Source organism: Typha angustifolia, chromosome 14, assembly GCF_048772165.1.
Source record: "Typha angustifolia cultivar Huaian chromosome 14, ASM4877216v1, whole genome shotgun sequence".
Lineage (NCBI taxonomy): Eukaryota > Viridiplantae > Streptophyta > Magnoliopsida > Poales > Typhaceae > Typha > Typha angustifolia.
The window spans coordinates 10,705,537-10,719,890 of record NC_133252.1 but is presented as its reverse complement, the minus strand read 5'-3'; the positions used below and the strand labels follow the sequence as shown (position 1 = coordinate 10,719,890).

Below are 14,354 nucleotides of genomic sequence, written 5' to 3'. Positions count from 1 at the left end.
TGTACAAAGATTAAAGAAGGTACAAAAAGAAGTTATGTGTCTGACTAAATGTTGATGATCTCCCCCTTGATCTTCTCCACAACCTCTTGCTCCAACACAACCGAAGTCACCGTCATGCTAACAACGCCATCGTTGCATGCGACCGTGGTGCTCAGCACCTCAGCCTTGTGCTTCTCGAACACCTCCAGCACTCGGCTCGTGAGTCGCGGCCGAGCCGGCGACCGGATGCCGAAGAATGTGGTGACGCCCGACGCAGCCACTTGGATCGTCGAACCGCCTTCCGGCCGTAACTTCATCGCTCTGCCTGTTGTTGTTCCTCCGACGGCCGCCGCCTTTTGCTTGTCGAGGGCCATGATCACGTCTTCCAGGTGTTTAATGTGCTTTATGGTCTCGTCGATAATTCTCGTCCTAGTTGCCTACATTTGATCACCAAATCCAATGGCAAATCCTACTTTATCGCATAGCCGATCGAAGAAACGAATGTGTGGATCGGGTACTAACTAACCTTGGGGAAGAGATTAGGAACCAACGAGTGCAATATATTGTAGAACTCCGTCATCTTCTCCCTCCTGTTACGTTCCATGTGGATCACGTCGAGCTTGCCGCTCCTGGACGACGTCGAAGCCTTCTCTCTGCCTGAGGAGCCGCCCTCCGGGGAGTTGATCATCAACTGTGGAGGAAGGAAGCCATCCATTGCCATTGCTAAAACTTAACCTTCCATTCCTCCCTTCTTATAACACCCAACACTTTTAATCATCAAATTCCTAAACAACTACCACAACAGTTTAAGGAATTATGGTGATGATGGTGGTCAGTGGTTTTTTGTTACCAGTTAAGGAAACATGGTCAGATACTCTCTGGAGCGAGATATTTTGCTAAGGGGAGTAAGGGCTCATCATTAGCCTGTTTAGATTCTTCATGCATTTACTGTTAGCTTATAGTAGAACTCTTCTATAGGGTAATGTTGTTGATATATATATATATATATATATTAGGGAGCCCATATAGCCCATAGGGAAGTTTGACTATGCTTGAGCCAATACAGTACTCTTTTACTGAATGCTTCTCTTACACATCGAAAAATTAAAATACATAATGCGACATCAATCAAACTAGAAATGAATGAAGTACACAATACACCACACATAACCATTTACAAAGCCAAATCGCTACAAATCAAGCAACATGAACACGATTAATATACGTGCATATGGCATCACAAATGAATCATTCATTCATCAGTTAAATTCTTTAGCTCGACCTCTTGTAGAACCTAAACATCGTGAGAAGCACTAGCAGCAGATAAGCAAACGAGGCAAACATCGAGAAGACGATAGCGGCCTTAATCAGGGAGCAAAAATGCTTGAGTTCACTGCAAAATTTTAGCCAGCCGAAGTCTTCACTCCCAGCATCAAGTATGACGGCCACTGCACTTGCTGCACCATTGCATGTTAAGAGGAAGACGAGAGCTATCATGTCCATGCCTGAGATCGGTAGTTCCAAGTTCAGTGAGCCTTTTTTGATGACGAGGGAGATGACAAGTGAAGCTATGGAGTATACGCATACAAGAACATTCACAACTACGAAGTACCTGCATATATAATTGAGGGTCAAAGAATTAATCTACAGTATTCTAAGGTTAAAAGAAATCTCTTATATTCTAATACAAAGAAAGTATTAGGATAAATATTAGATAATCATGACGCCGATATGTTTCTAGATTTCGATGATTTATTCGATAGCTCAACAGAGTACTTTCCAAATTATTTTACATTTTTAAGTGGAGAAATCTTTTGAAAGGCTCAAATATGATTTGAACTTCTCTTATATTATACTAGCTCACTAGTTACCCTAAAAGTTTAAATTACTTAGAGAACGATCATTTTTATATTTTATATTCTAGTAAGTATAAAAGTTTGGTCAACTCTCCGGTTAGTTTTTTTTAAGTCAACTAGGATATATTGGTTTCTTAAAGTTATCTCTTAGTGTCACTTGTACTTGGGGAAATAAAAAAAATTCTTGCCCGTAATTTCGTGATTTGTTAATTAATTATCTTTGACAACGATACTAAAAGATAACAATCTGTTGATTCGGTCTATAAGCTCTATCGTTACATTGATACTCTCACGTAACAATTAATAATAAGTGATCTCCTCTATGTTTGTAGAAGTCAATACATGTTATTGTAGATTTTGAGATTATCAATCATATGGAGAAAAGAAAAGAAGAAAAAGTTCTTCAACATGTTAATCATTTTATTTGTGATGATATTATACAGAATGCAACTAAATTTTGTTCAAAAAAGAAAGGCTATATCTTACCTCAAAAAGGATGGAAAAATTATATATCAGGCATCCTAGCAAATACCTAGTGTATCTACGTACAGTAAATCTTAATAATAATTATTATTATAAGAAGCAAACGGCAGGAAGTTGAAGTTGTTTATAAATCTTCCCAAAAAAAACTAAAAAAAGAAGTCTAATTCCAACTCTTGCTGCTATCTGAACAGGGCCATGCAGAAATTTCCACTTATGTTTGTAACGAATTAAGACACATAAAAAAGAGGCAGGCAGGCAGGCATGCATGGAAATGAAATACTGATGGTCATGAGAAAAGATTAATACATACACTAACGCAGAAGAATCAAGAGACTTGAACTTCGCAACTTTACTCCTACCACCAAATAAACCAGCCACAAACAAATCCTCCTTCGCTGCTCCCATGAGAACTGCAGCAAGGAAAGTGAAAACAATGGGGAGGACACGAAGGACGTAACTTAGTAGCTTCATCGCCGACGGCAGTGACAACGACGACGACTGTGGCAAATTTCCTCGGCTCGCAGTTGCTTGAGCTCCACCGGGGACAAACATGGATGGTGGTAGACCCACTGCTGGTTGCTGAGACTCCATTTGATTCTCACACCGAAAAGAGAATAGAGAATAGTGTATGTATTTATACACAGCAAAGTCAATGACTATAGATAAGAGTTAGGGAATATAAGGAGCTGGCATTAGCTCATCAATTCCTCAATGAGCTCATCAATTATTATGGATAGCTAGCTATTGGTGGCATTAAAGAGGCTACAATTCTTTATGTTAATATATATTTCGTTGCGTGCACGACCTTGTCTTGCTAATTGAATTATCATTTTGCGATACGAAATTTTACTTGTATTTGGATATTGTTTGTAATTTTGCAAAGAGTTTTTTTTTTCTTTAAACTTTTATGGCTCTCGATATATATATATATATATATATATATATATATATATATATATATATATATATATATATATTGCAATATATCTTATCTTGGCCAGCAATTTTGGATGCATGGAGCTGATTTTTTTAATAAAGTTTAGGTGAGATTTTCAAATAACATCAAATATTTTAGTAGTTTTCAGATCAAAAGTTTAAAACCCCTTCATTGAGTTATTAAGTTGAAATTCCGGCCTCTCATTTCTTCCTATTAATTTTCGTAGGACAATGTCACCTTAATTTGTCTATTTTTAACTCTAAATTAATTATGGTTCATTTAACTTTACGGAAGAAATTAATTAGGGCTGTATTCGAGTCAAGCAACTTTCAAGCTTGGACTCACATAAGTTTTGAGTCTAACCTTAAATATTACGCTTGAATTGGTTAAATTCAATTCCCGCGGCTTGATAGGTAGATTCAAGTCTATTTCAAATCTAACCAAGTTCAAGTCTAAATCAAGCTTGAACTCAATCTTGGATCAATTAGACTTAATAAAATAAATTTTAAAGTCTAGATTGGCAAGCTAATTCGAAACTAGCTACGAACTATTTTAGCAACCGTTACAAACCGGCTTGATCCAATCTCTAACGGTTTTGGATTAGACTGAGGACGTGATTTTTAAAGGACGCTGCGGATAATCTAACCGTAGGATCTTCCTTAATTTTGGATATATTGTCGTCCTTGAAAAGAGCTTTACAATGAATTCAAGATTGCAGAGTTTGGATAACTAGATATTAACTGAACAGTGGCCAAAAGTCAAATAAACCCTAGCTTGATAGCCCTCCAATGGCTAAATAGGTGCTAGGTTAATTTCTTAGTGTGAAGGAAAGAAGTTGTTGTAGAATAGGAGGATTAGGAGTTAGAGGAAGTGGGCCAAAGACTTTGAGCGACGGAAAGAAGGATGTGGGAGAGCACGCAGAAGGAGATAAATGCACAATACTGATTTCAATTATCAGATTCACCCTAGAGACCCAAATAACTAAGTTAAAATCCTAATAAACCAACAACAAAGTTAAAATCCTAACAAACCAACTAAATAAGTTTTCCTTATCTTCTTAGATTAACTCTTCATTTTGCTGCATATAGAGTCGAATATGGAAAAGTCATGAATACCAAAGTTGTAGATTTGGATATTGGTGATCCTATTCAAATAGTTTGATATTATTCGAATGTTTGTAGAATATTCTACGAACATTTTTTTCAAAATTGCACAGAGCTGGATTAAGCTAATTAAATAAAATCCTAGCCTACTAAGGCTCTAACTAAACTAAATAACCTAATAAGATAATTAGACTCAATCCATTGAGCTCAATCTCCCTTTGATGTGATCCGATCTGACCCGATTTGCATCAGCAACCTTACCATAAGCTAGTGGTATATATATATGATCAGGTTTACAGTATCGCACATAATATTAGCTTACTTTTGATTATTCACTTTAGTTAAAAGCTGAGCTATATGATATTTGTAGCACCCCAAAATTAAAAAAAATAAAAATCCTGTGACGCACGCGCCGACAGGCGCCTGCCACCCCCCGCGTCCTCTCATCTCCTTCTTCTTCCCTTTCCCTTGCCGTGCATGCTACCCTCCCCCACCTCCATTATTCCCTACCTTCCCCTTCTCGACCGTGCCTTTCGCCACCTCACTACCTCTTCCTCTTCTCTCTCTCGGGTTGCCCAAGCTGGAGCCGACGAAGTGCCGTTGCCAACGAAGCTGAGTGTGCAGATCGCGGTAAGCCTCAACCCCGTTAAATTCGGTAGTTAGTTCCTTCTCGTAATCAACCTCGGCGGCCGACAACCCCGTGTCCGGCCGCCAGTCCGAGGGCTCCAGTGGACGGAGTGAAACCCCCTCCCTAGGACGACTTTGGGCCCTTGGTGATGGGGGAGGATGGACTCCCCATGGCCGTCGGCCATGGAGTGCGGTTGTTGCCATCGGGTCCACATCCTTCCCCTTTTTTCCCCTTTTTCCTCTTTCAGTTACCCGTCGGTCTCATGGTCGCTGCCGGCCTTGTGCTGCACCGCCGGCCTCTCTCCACCTCGATCTCCTTCCCTCGGGAGGAGATGAGGTGGAAGGGTGGGGTTTAACCCCCACCTATTCCCCCTTAGTGGGCTGCAGACCACTAAGCTAGTTTTGGGTGGGCTATGGTTAGACTGCAGCCCATAGTAAGCCTTAGTGGACTGTGGTTGGACCCCCAGCCCACCTCTCGCAACCTTGTGGGCTGCAGTTGGACTGTAGCCCACCAAGGCCCTCTTGCTTCTTAGGTGGGGTTTAAGCTTACCCATTGCCTCTAGCCTAGCCCATTTGGGGCCATTCGGACTCTATAACCATATTTATCTTTTTCATCTGATTTAATTAGCTCGATCATTTGTAATGACAATTTAGTATCATGTGAATTTTTAGGATAACATAAGATAATTAATTCTATTAGTTTGCTAATCTTACGGCTTACTTGCGTGAATTAATAGGATTGACATTGAGTGAGGGGGATTTTGGGATTTCGGAGGAGCCGGCTAGCTAACGAGATTTACCATATTGCGGAGAACCCAGGCGAGTAGAGTTATACAAATCTAAAATAATGTAATTACAGTCATTATACTTGTCATGACATTGTAGAAAATGTCGGTATTAATGCATGCATTTAGTACACTATGTTATATCTTTACATATGCAGTTATTGATAACTTGCTCATTATAATATTACGAGAATGTTAATGTAGCATAAATATTAGTGTGATAATGCTTTACATGTATCCTGTATGGTATACCATTGCATAGATGTATAATTGTTGTGAATATAAAATGTAACAATCATGATGACTATGACATGCTTTATACACTTATAGACACTGCATCACTTCCACCTATCATTAGTAGTCGGATTCTGACTAGGCAGTACCCTTACTCACTTAGCCCAGGATTAAGGGTAGAGTATATTTTATATGACTATACCATTAGCGGCCTACACCTGAGGTCGGGAGCCAGTGTGGCATTCAGGTAGTTATACTGCATAGTCAGGACTAGATTATGATAATAGAAGAACATGATTGTGAGGCGGGGATATAACTCTAGCGGTACCCGACGACGCAGGGTTAAGGCGTCTATTGATGAGCCGAAGGCTCCCGATTCTCCCACTGAGAGCGGTGATGTGAGATATGGGGTTACGACTGGGGTCCTTAGTCTGATGGCCACAGACAACCGGTCACTTATAGTGTCGCCATACACGTGTAGGTGGTATTACTGCTAGATGTGTATATATCCCCCTCGATGTATGAGATGATGAATGATTATGTGATGGATGATTGTTTCTTAAGAGTATTTACCCTGTGTGGTGAATAGCTCGGTGAGCGATGATAAGTATAATTAATGCTTTAGTAGGCATAAGATGACTAAACTGCTCTTTTATTGCTATACATGACATGTAGACACTATGATTGAGATGTGTACGAATAAGAGATTGCATTAAGCTTTATATCTATGCGGATTTATCTTGATACGCTAAGAACTAGAATGTTCTAGGATAGTGACTGATAATCTTTATCAATTGTATTGATTTAGTAACTCATGTTAAGCCATCTCAACAAGTATATTGTTATTGCTAGCAAATATAGACATACCATGCATATACACATGCGATGTCATTATTTTAGATAATATGGATCCTACTCGCTGGGCTGTAAGCTCACCACCTCTTGGTGGCTTTATTTCAGAGCTAGGGGACGCAGGTGCGGGTAGCGAGGAGTAGCTGCTTTTTTTTCTGTATGTCTTCTAGTTGTATTAAGCCTCTGCGATGGCGTTATAATTAATGATGTATTTTAAACTTTAGTATTATATTTTGGATGTATATTTGGAAGGCTTATTGTGGCCTGTGGAACTTGTATCCGGACTCTTATGGTTGAGTTTATTTATGGTGAATTTGCGCTGTTATGTGCCTTGTGAAATTTTTGTACTGACAGGTCATGTGATGCACCGCGTGGGGAGATTTACCCACGCGATTTATACGTGTATTTGAAGGTTTAGGTGTTTCAATATTAATGACAAGAATCGGAGATCTCTAGCTATCTCTCTCATACAATCCTAGTTATGTCGCACAAATAAGAACATCACATGATTAGACATGAATTAGAACCATAAACTTTTATTGAATGTTTCTCTTACACATCGAAAATTGAAATACATAAAAAGACATAAATCAAAGCATCAATCAAATCGCTACAAATTAAGCAACATGAGTGAACACAATGTACGTACGTGCATGCATGGTATCACAAATCATTCATCAATTTTTTTAGCTCGACCTCTTGTAGAAGGTAAAGATAGTAAGAAGCACTAGCAGTAGATAGGCAAACGACGCAAACATCGAGAAGACAATGCCGGCCTTAATTAGAGAGCAAAGATGAGTAAGCTTAAGTTCACTGCAAACGTTTGGCAAATTGAGGTCTTCATTCTCAGTACTAATTATGACGCTCACTGCACTTGCTGCACCATTGCATGTCAACAGGAAGACGAGAGCTATCGTGTCCATGCCCGAGATTGGCAATTCCAAGTTCAGTGAACTTTTCTTGATGGCGAGGGAGATGGCAAGTGAAGCAATGGAGTATACGCATACAAGAACATTCACAACTATGAAGTACCTGCATAATTGACGGTAAATGAAATTAAGACTTGCATGTTGCATAAATCTATAATATTCTAAGGCAAAAGGAGAGTAAAAAGAAATCCTGCTTGATAAGCTTAATTCACGAACTAATTTAAAAGCCTATAAGCTATTAGAGAATGACAGTTCTGGGTTTAAGACATTTTGATAGGCCCAATAAATAAATAAACCTGATTTAGATAATTAGAGGTTTTATATTTTTAAAGAATAGATAAGCTTAATATGGTTCCTCTGATATCATGTTGCTTGAACTGTTCATAGAACATTGATTTTTATTTTTATATTCTAACAACTACATGCTTTAAAATTTTGGTCAACTCTTTTTATTTTCTAGAAGTCAGCTACAAAACATTACATCGGTTTTCATATGATGTCTCTTAGTATATTATAAGGCACATAAAAGGTTTTGCTTGCACGTAATTACGTGGTTTTTTTAGCTAATATATGACAATGATACGAAGAAAGAGCAAATTTTTGATACGGTCTAAGTTCTATCGTTACCTAGATATTCTCATGTAACAATTAATTACTATTAAACGATCTCCTCTACGATTGTAGTAGTCAATAAATTTTACTGCAGATTTCGTGATTATTAAACCAATTGAAATGAGATAACAAGAATGATCAATCATGTGAAGAAAATGGTTTGAGAGATTAATACAGAGACTTGTAACTAATTAAGATATTTAACGAGGTAGGCAGGCATGTAGATGAAATGGGATTGAGAGATTAATACATACACTAGCGCAGAAGAGTGCACCGACTTGTACGTAAACGAGTCATCCTCATCATCTTTACCATCATCCTCCTTCGCTGCTCCCATGAGAACTGCAGCAAGGAAAGTAAGAACAATGGGGAGGCCACGAAGGGCGTAACCTAGTATCTTCATCAAAGAAGGCAGTGACGACGGTGGCGGGGCGAAGTTGTTCCCCGGACCCACAGCTGCTTGAGCTCCAAGATTAACATTGCCAGCCATTGTTGGAGGTGGAGGCACCTTTGGTATAGTTTGAGGCATCTGTGCTTGAGCTGCAGCATAGTTAGGGTTAATTTGATTGCCCGTTTCCATTTAAACAACCACAAACACACACACACACACACAGAGGATATATATGCCGAGAGAGAGAGAGAGAATTGTAGCAGTAGCAGTTGACAAGATATATTCTCGTATAAGGAGCTATTTATATGTAACAAAGTCAATGGGCGTTTGGATTCCTTAGTTGGCTCAAAAGGACAGAGTGGCATTAGATCATCTAATAAGGGGGGTGGGAGCACGAATTTGATTGATTCTATTTGTAGATCGCCAATGGATTTGAGAATACTTTTTGTCGGGATTATTTTGGGATGCATGTTGCAGTCATCTCGTATCTTATGATTGGTTGCATGCACGACCTTCTCTTGTCAAATGTTGGTCTCCCAATGTCATACCTCTTTTTGCTAATAATTATTAGGAATAATTACATGTAAGCACTTTTAACTATTATCTATTTTTATAAGAACCTTGTTAACCCTTAACTATGTAAAACGGTTCAAATGCCACTTTTATTAGTTGTCCATTTAATTTATTTTCAGTTAAGAAAATATTACGTGATTAATTTTAGATATTTTTAATTTTATTTTACTTTTATTTTAAAGAAAATAAAATAAGAGAGAAAAATCGAAGGTAGCTATTCATTTGATATCTTTTGTCTATGCTATCAAGCTATGGGTGGGAGATAATAGATGAAGGGGTCAAAGTGTAACCAAAAAAATTAAAGATATTTATTTAAAAATGGATAATAATTTAGGGTTCTAATTAACGCTGAATATTATGCACATTAATAATTAATATTTTGATCTTTTAAGTATTTGATAAAAAGAAGAGACTTCAATACTTAATCAACTCGAACCATGACAAGCATATATATTTAGGGGTCTAATTAACGCTGAATATTATGCACATTAATAATTAATATTTTGATCTTGTAAGCATTTGACAAAAAGAAGAGATTTCAATACTTAATCAACCCGAACCATGACGAGCACATATATATATATAATATGTAAAGAGTTTAGTCCTTTGAAATAGTGAAAAAAAAGTGATTAGGTTTATATATTTTCTTAAATTTCACCTAATAACTTAGTTTTTGTGTTGAATTAGATTTCAAAATTTATGTCAAACCTTATTTCACTTGGACTAGGACTCGGTGATATCAAAGTGGACAGAGCTAAGTCTCGGGGGAGATCTAACGGTTAATATTAGGTTCATATGTGAATGCAGAGATTGTTGAATATCAAATATGAACCAGTTTTTCAGCTGTTAAATTGGTTAATTATTAGAGGGGCTCAATGAAATTCTAATCTAGTATGCCAATCAGCTGACGAAATCTTGGTAACTTTTAGTGCTCTCATATTAAAACTACTAGTAGAATATATATTTTTTTTCTTTGTTAATTATGGCGAGGACTTCATTTTCTATTGCATCTTGTTTGTATTTCTGTTAAATTATGAAGGAAAAGAAAGTATTCAATAGGCTGTACTTTCAAATACAAGGAAGAAATCTTCCAGAGGTATCAAAGTTATACGCTCGTTTTAGACCCAAGGGTACACGCAGTTCCGGTGTGCCATAGTCTATCTACCTCTCAGACTTATTAATTAATTGCCCATCGATTTCCCCTCCAGAATCTAATTTAGTAATTTAGGAGATTATATGATTGAGATTTTATACACTAAGGTCCATGTCACTCTGTCAATCATCTACATTCCACAGCTATAATCACATTTTAAAATGAGATACATAAATTTAATAGATAAGAACGAAAATAATCACGGTCATCCTGTTGGTGTAACTTATGCGTTGGCATTTATATCAGCACTAGTGAGTTCTGGTAAGCTATTCTCGAAGGGTTTACTAGTAAAAGAATAATTTTGTAATTTAAGAGAATTCTTCTTATTGATAATGTAGTTTTTCATGGCAGTAATTATGTTGTTACTGCACTTCGTAGCGAGCTTTTATTCAAAATAGGTCTTTTAATGGATCGCATGAGATAACTTGTACATAGAAACATAAACTCAAATTAACACCGCTCTAATACAACGTAACCATTAATTTATTCTATTCCAAATGAGCAAAACCCTGGCAAGAATAAAAGAACAAACCTATTACAAGGATCACATCAGCACGTACACACTTAAGATCGAAGGCCAAAATGATGGGTTAAAGGCCACGGTTTCTGAGAAGTATCATGATGATCAACAGGAGGTAAGCTATGGAGGCAAACATTGAGAAGACGATGGCAGCCTTGATTTGCGAGCAGTAACGGTGAAGTAGTGCACAAATGTTAATCCCTCCATCGCCTTCACCATTAAGCATGACGCTTATTGCACTTGCTGCTCCGTTGCATGTGAAGAGGAAGGTGAGAACGATCAAGTCTGCAATGGAGATTAGCGTTTCCAATGGCGAACCTCCCGCTATGGTCACAATGAGTGAACCCACAGAGTATACACATACAAGGGAGTTTATAACTGTGAAGTACCTGTATATATATATACAAGAAAGCAAAGGAAAGGAGCTTTAGATTTTGAAGTCTAAAGTAGAAGATTGAAAATGATGTGAGCTTCTTTTAGTTTTTTTTGTTATTCAAGAGGCTAATTAATAACACCTTTCTTGACTATGTATAAATAAAAGAGAGAGAGAGAGAGAGAGAGAGAGAGAGAGAGAGAGAGAGAGAGAAGAAATGGAGTCTCCACCAGATTGGTCCGTTTATGACCAGAATCCATCTATATACACAACTACGATTCATTTAAATGCCTCGAGTTCGTGTCAAAAAGGGATGTAGGAGAAGAATATATATATAGATATACATACACTAGTGCAGAGGAATCGGTAGACTTCACTAGGGCCTTGCTATCCTTGGCCGAGCCCATGAGGACTGCCGCGAGGAATGTCAGAAGAATGGGGACGCCCCGAAGGACGTTACCAAGCAAGTTCGACGACGGCGGTGGGGGGAAGTTGTTCCCCTGACCCACAGCTGCTTGAGCTCCAAAATTAACATGATTGCCGGCCGTGGTTGGAGGTGGAACCACTTTTGGTTGAGATGCAGCATAGTTAGGATTAGTTTGATATCCCCTTTCCATATACACAAACACACACTCACAGGAGAGAGAGAGAGAGAGAGAGAGAGAGTATTGTTGTAGTACTAGTAGTTGAGAAGATATACTCTTGTATGAGGAGCTATTTATATGTAACAAAGTCAATGGGCGTGTGGATTCCTAAAGGACAAGAATGGGAGTGGGGGAGCACGTATATTGATTAATTTTAGTTGTAGGTTTCAAATGGATTTGAGAGTTTTTGCTTAGGATTAATTTTGATTGCATGTTGCAGTTAGTGTATGTTATCTTTGGGTGCACTTGCACTCACGACCTTTCACTTGTCGAAGGTCTCCTAATGTCATACGTCGTTGCTAATATATATATGTACTTGTTATTCTCAACAAGAATTTTAGGGATAATGTAAGATTTTATGCAACTGATAATATGTTTCAATATACAATAAGTACGTGAAAATGCCTAGAATTCTTATTACAAACCAATATATGCACAAGCTTTATAAATGTTCTACGAAAAAATTAGAAGAGAAAGACAAGTTTTCAGACAGTAATTCTAACCATCCAAAAGTGGGTCTAATTAAATGGATTGTGACTTTTTGAGTGACGAAGATGCATCTTTTATGCTGATGTGTTTTGAGAGCTATATATTTTGACTTTTTGTGACATCGGCTAAGTTTGATTAGATGATGTTGTCAATATATATATATATATAAGGGATCGATACTGGCTCTTGGTGGGGCTCCATGATTACAACACTTTGCACTTTTGTTCTGAGCTAACAACGTTTGTATTGGTTATGTAGTACTAGATTTACTCTCTCTATATATATATAGAATAGTATTAGTGGGTCTCAACAAAGTGATGAGATAACCAGCATCCATGAAGAGATAAATAATGTTACTTAGGCATCGCTAACAATGGCTTCTTAAGCGTATAGGTGCATGATTGACCCATTATCTTACATCAACCAATTCTTTCGTTAATTTGAAGGATACCAAAAGGTACCTATATAGGATACTTTATTAGCTAAATGAAACGTGAGAGAGCATACAAGAATAAAGAAACAAAGGTTAAGATGTTTCTTATGTCAATCAATTCATTCACATGTTATAATAATACATCCTTTTCCTTTTCGACAATTTATGTCATATGTGTATCTTCTTTTTGGACAATTTATTATGTCAACCAATTCTGAAAAATTGTGAATGGTATGTTCTAGCAAGTGAGATCACTGTAGACCATCAATAAATCGCTTTTGTAAACTACTATGTTATTTAAATGATTATTTGATAAGTTTTGTATGCTTTAACTAATACTGGAGCAAGACTCTCTTACTAAAACATTGAAAAAAAAAAATAGATTGGTTCTTAATGCTAACCGACTTAGATTGGATCGCATTATGAGAATATTAGGTTCGATGGATCGAGTCTATTTATCTTTTAATTGATTCATATTTATGTAAGCCTCTAAGACAAGTCTAGTTAAGTCATGTAAGCCATTAAGACAAGTTCAATTAAGTTATGTAAGTCACTAAAATAAATTCAATTAAGTCATATAAGCCTCTAAAGCAAATTCTACTTTGAGTTGTATAAGTCTTTAGGACTAAGTTCGAGTGTGATTCATTATACTCAATCTCTATATATGAAAAGTTTGGGCTTTATTCATCCAAGTATCTAAGTATTAATAATTAATTAAGTTTAATTATTTTCTTATTATCGTATTTACCGTTTTTATCTTTATAAAAGTAAGTTGTAACCGTATAATTATTCCAAGCATCCAAACCCTAGCCACCACCTTCCTCCAGCAACCACCATACTATACAGCCATCCACCACCGCCCTAGGTCATTCGCCACTCTCCGATGACCACCGTAATGTCGAATATTTACTGTTTTCTTCCGTTCTGACCTTGTTCTACTATTTTAATTTTATCTTTTCATTTAAATATACGATTGATATTAAACCAAACCATTAGAATCTTATCTCATGAAACTATCACCAAATAAATTTTTATAATTTTTCTATATTAGAATCAGCTCAGATATGATCCATGATAGTTCTCCGACCGTTGGGTGGCTTAAAAATCTCCCTTTCTCTTGAGTGTAAAAGAAAAATCTCTCCATCATTGCTTCTTCTCGAGGAAAAACATGACGAGGAGGGTGGAGAGTTGCCAAACCCCACCCTCTTGTGGCTGCCTGTTGGACTACGGCTCACTCTAACCTTAATTTTATGGGCCACAGGTTGCTAATTAATAAAACATTCCTAGAATTACAAAATTGCTAATTATTAAACCTAAATGATAAAATCCTAAACCTTTCTCACCTCATCACTCATCAGCATCATTACTTATCTAGGTTTCT

General features: G+C 37.2%; 3 protein-coding genes across 3 annotated transcripts; all 3 read right to left on the bottom strand.

The window, feature by feature from the left end:
• Nucleotides 1–1,098: 1,098 nt before the first annotated feature.
• On the bottom strand, nt 1,099–2,909 carry LOC140775718 (CASP-like protein 1E1). Its single transcript, XM_073119125.1, has 2 exons — nt 2,629–2,909; nt 1,099–1,591 (listed from the first exon to the last, which is right to left on the bottom strand). The coding sequence occupies exons 1-2, from the start codon at nt 2,907–2,909 to the stop codon at nt 1,252–1,254; spliced, it is 621 nt and encodes a 206-aa protein (XP_072975226.1). The 3' UTR covers nt 1,099–1,251.
• A 4,633-nt stretch (nt 2,910–7,542) lies between these two features.
• Nucleotides 7,543–8,926, bottom strand: LOC140775717 (CASP-like protein 1E1). Its single transcript, XM_073119124.1, has 2 exons — nt 8,652–8,926; nt 7,543–7,888 (listed from the first exon to the last, which is right to left on the bottom strand). The coding sequence occupies exons 1-2, from the start codon at nt 8,924–8,926 to the stop codon at nt 7,543–7,545; spliced, it is 621 nt and encodes a 206-aa protein (XP_072975225.1).
• Nucleotides 8,927–11,104: 2,178 nt separating this feature from the next.
• LOC140775716 (CASP-like protein 1E1) lies at nt 11,105–12,024 on the bottom strand. The gene is made up of 2 exons (XM_073119123.1): nt 11,756–12,024; nt 11,105–11,423 (listed from the first exon to the last, which is right to left on the bottom strand). Exons 1-2 carry the CDS (start codon nt 12,022–12,024, stop codon nt 11,105–11,107), a joined length of 588 nt encoding a protein of 195 aa, XP_072975224.1.
• Nucleotides 12,025–14,354: the final 2,330 nt, after the last annotated feature.

Bases quoted from the DNA above. Each gene is read 5' to 3' on its own strand.
- LOC140775717 (XM_073119124.1), bottom strand. From the start codon at position 8,926: ATGCCTCAAACTATACCAAAGGTGCCTCCACCTCCAACAATGGCTGGC. The intron at 7,889-8,651 runs GTATGTATTAAT...TCAATTATGCAG, and splicing joins GTGCACTCTTCTGCGCTAGT to GTACTTCATAGTTGTGAATG.
- LOC140775718 (XM_073119125.1), bottom strand. From the start codon at position 2,909: ATGGAGTCTCAGCAACCAGCAGTGGGTCTACCACCATCCATGTTTGTC. The intron at 1,592-2,628 runs GTATGTATTAAT...TTATATATGCAG, and splicing joins CTTGATTCTTCTGCGTTAGT to GTACTTCGTAGTTGTGAATG.
- LOC140775716 (XM_073119123.1), bottom strand. From the start codon at position 12,024: ATGGAAAGGGGATATCAAACTAATCCTAACTATGCTGCATCTCAACCA. The intron at 11,424-11,755 runs GTATGTATATCT...ATATATATACAG, and splicing joins ACCGATTCCTCTGCACTAGT to GTACTTCACAGTTATAAACT.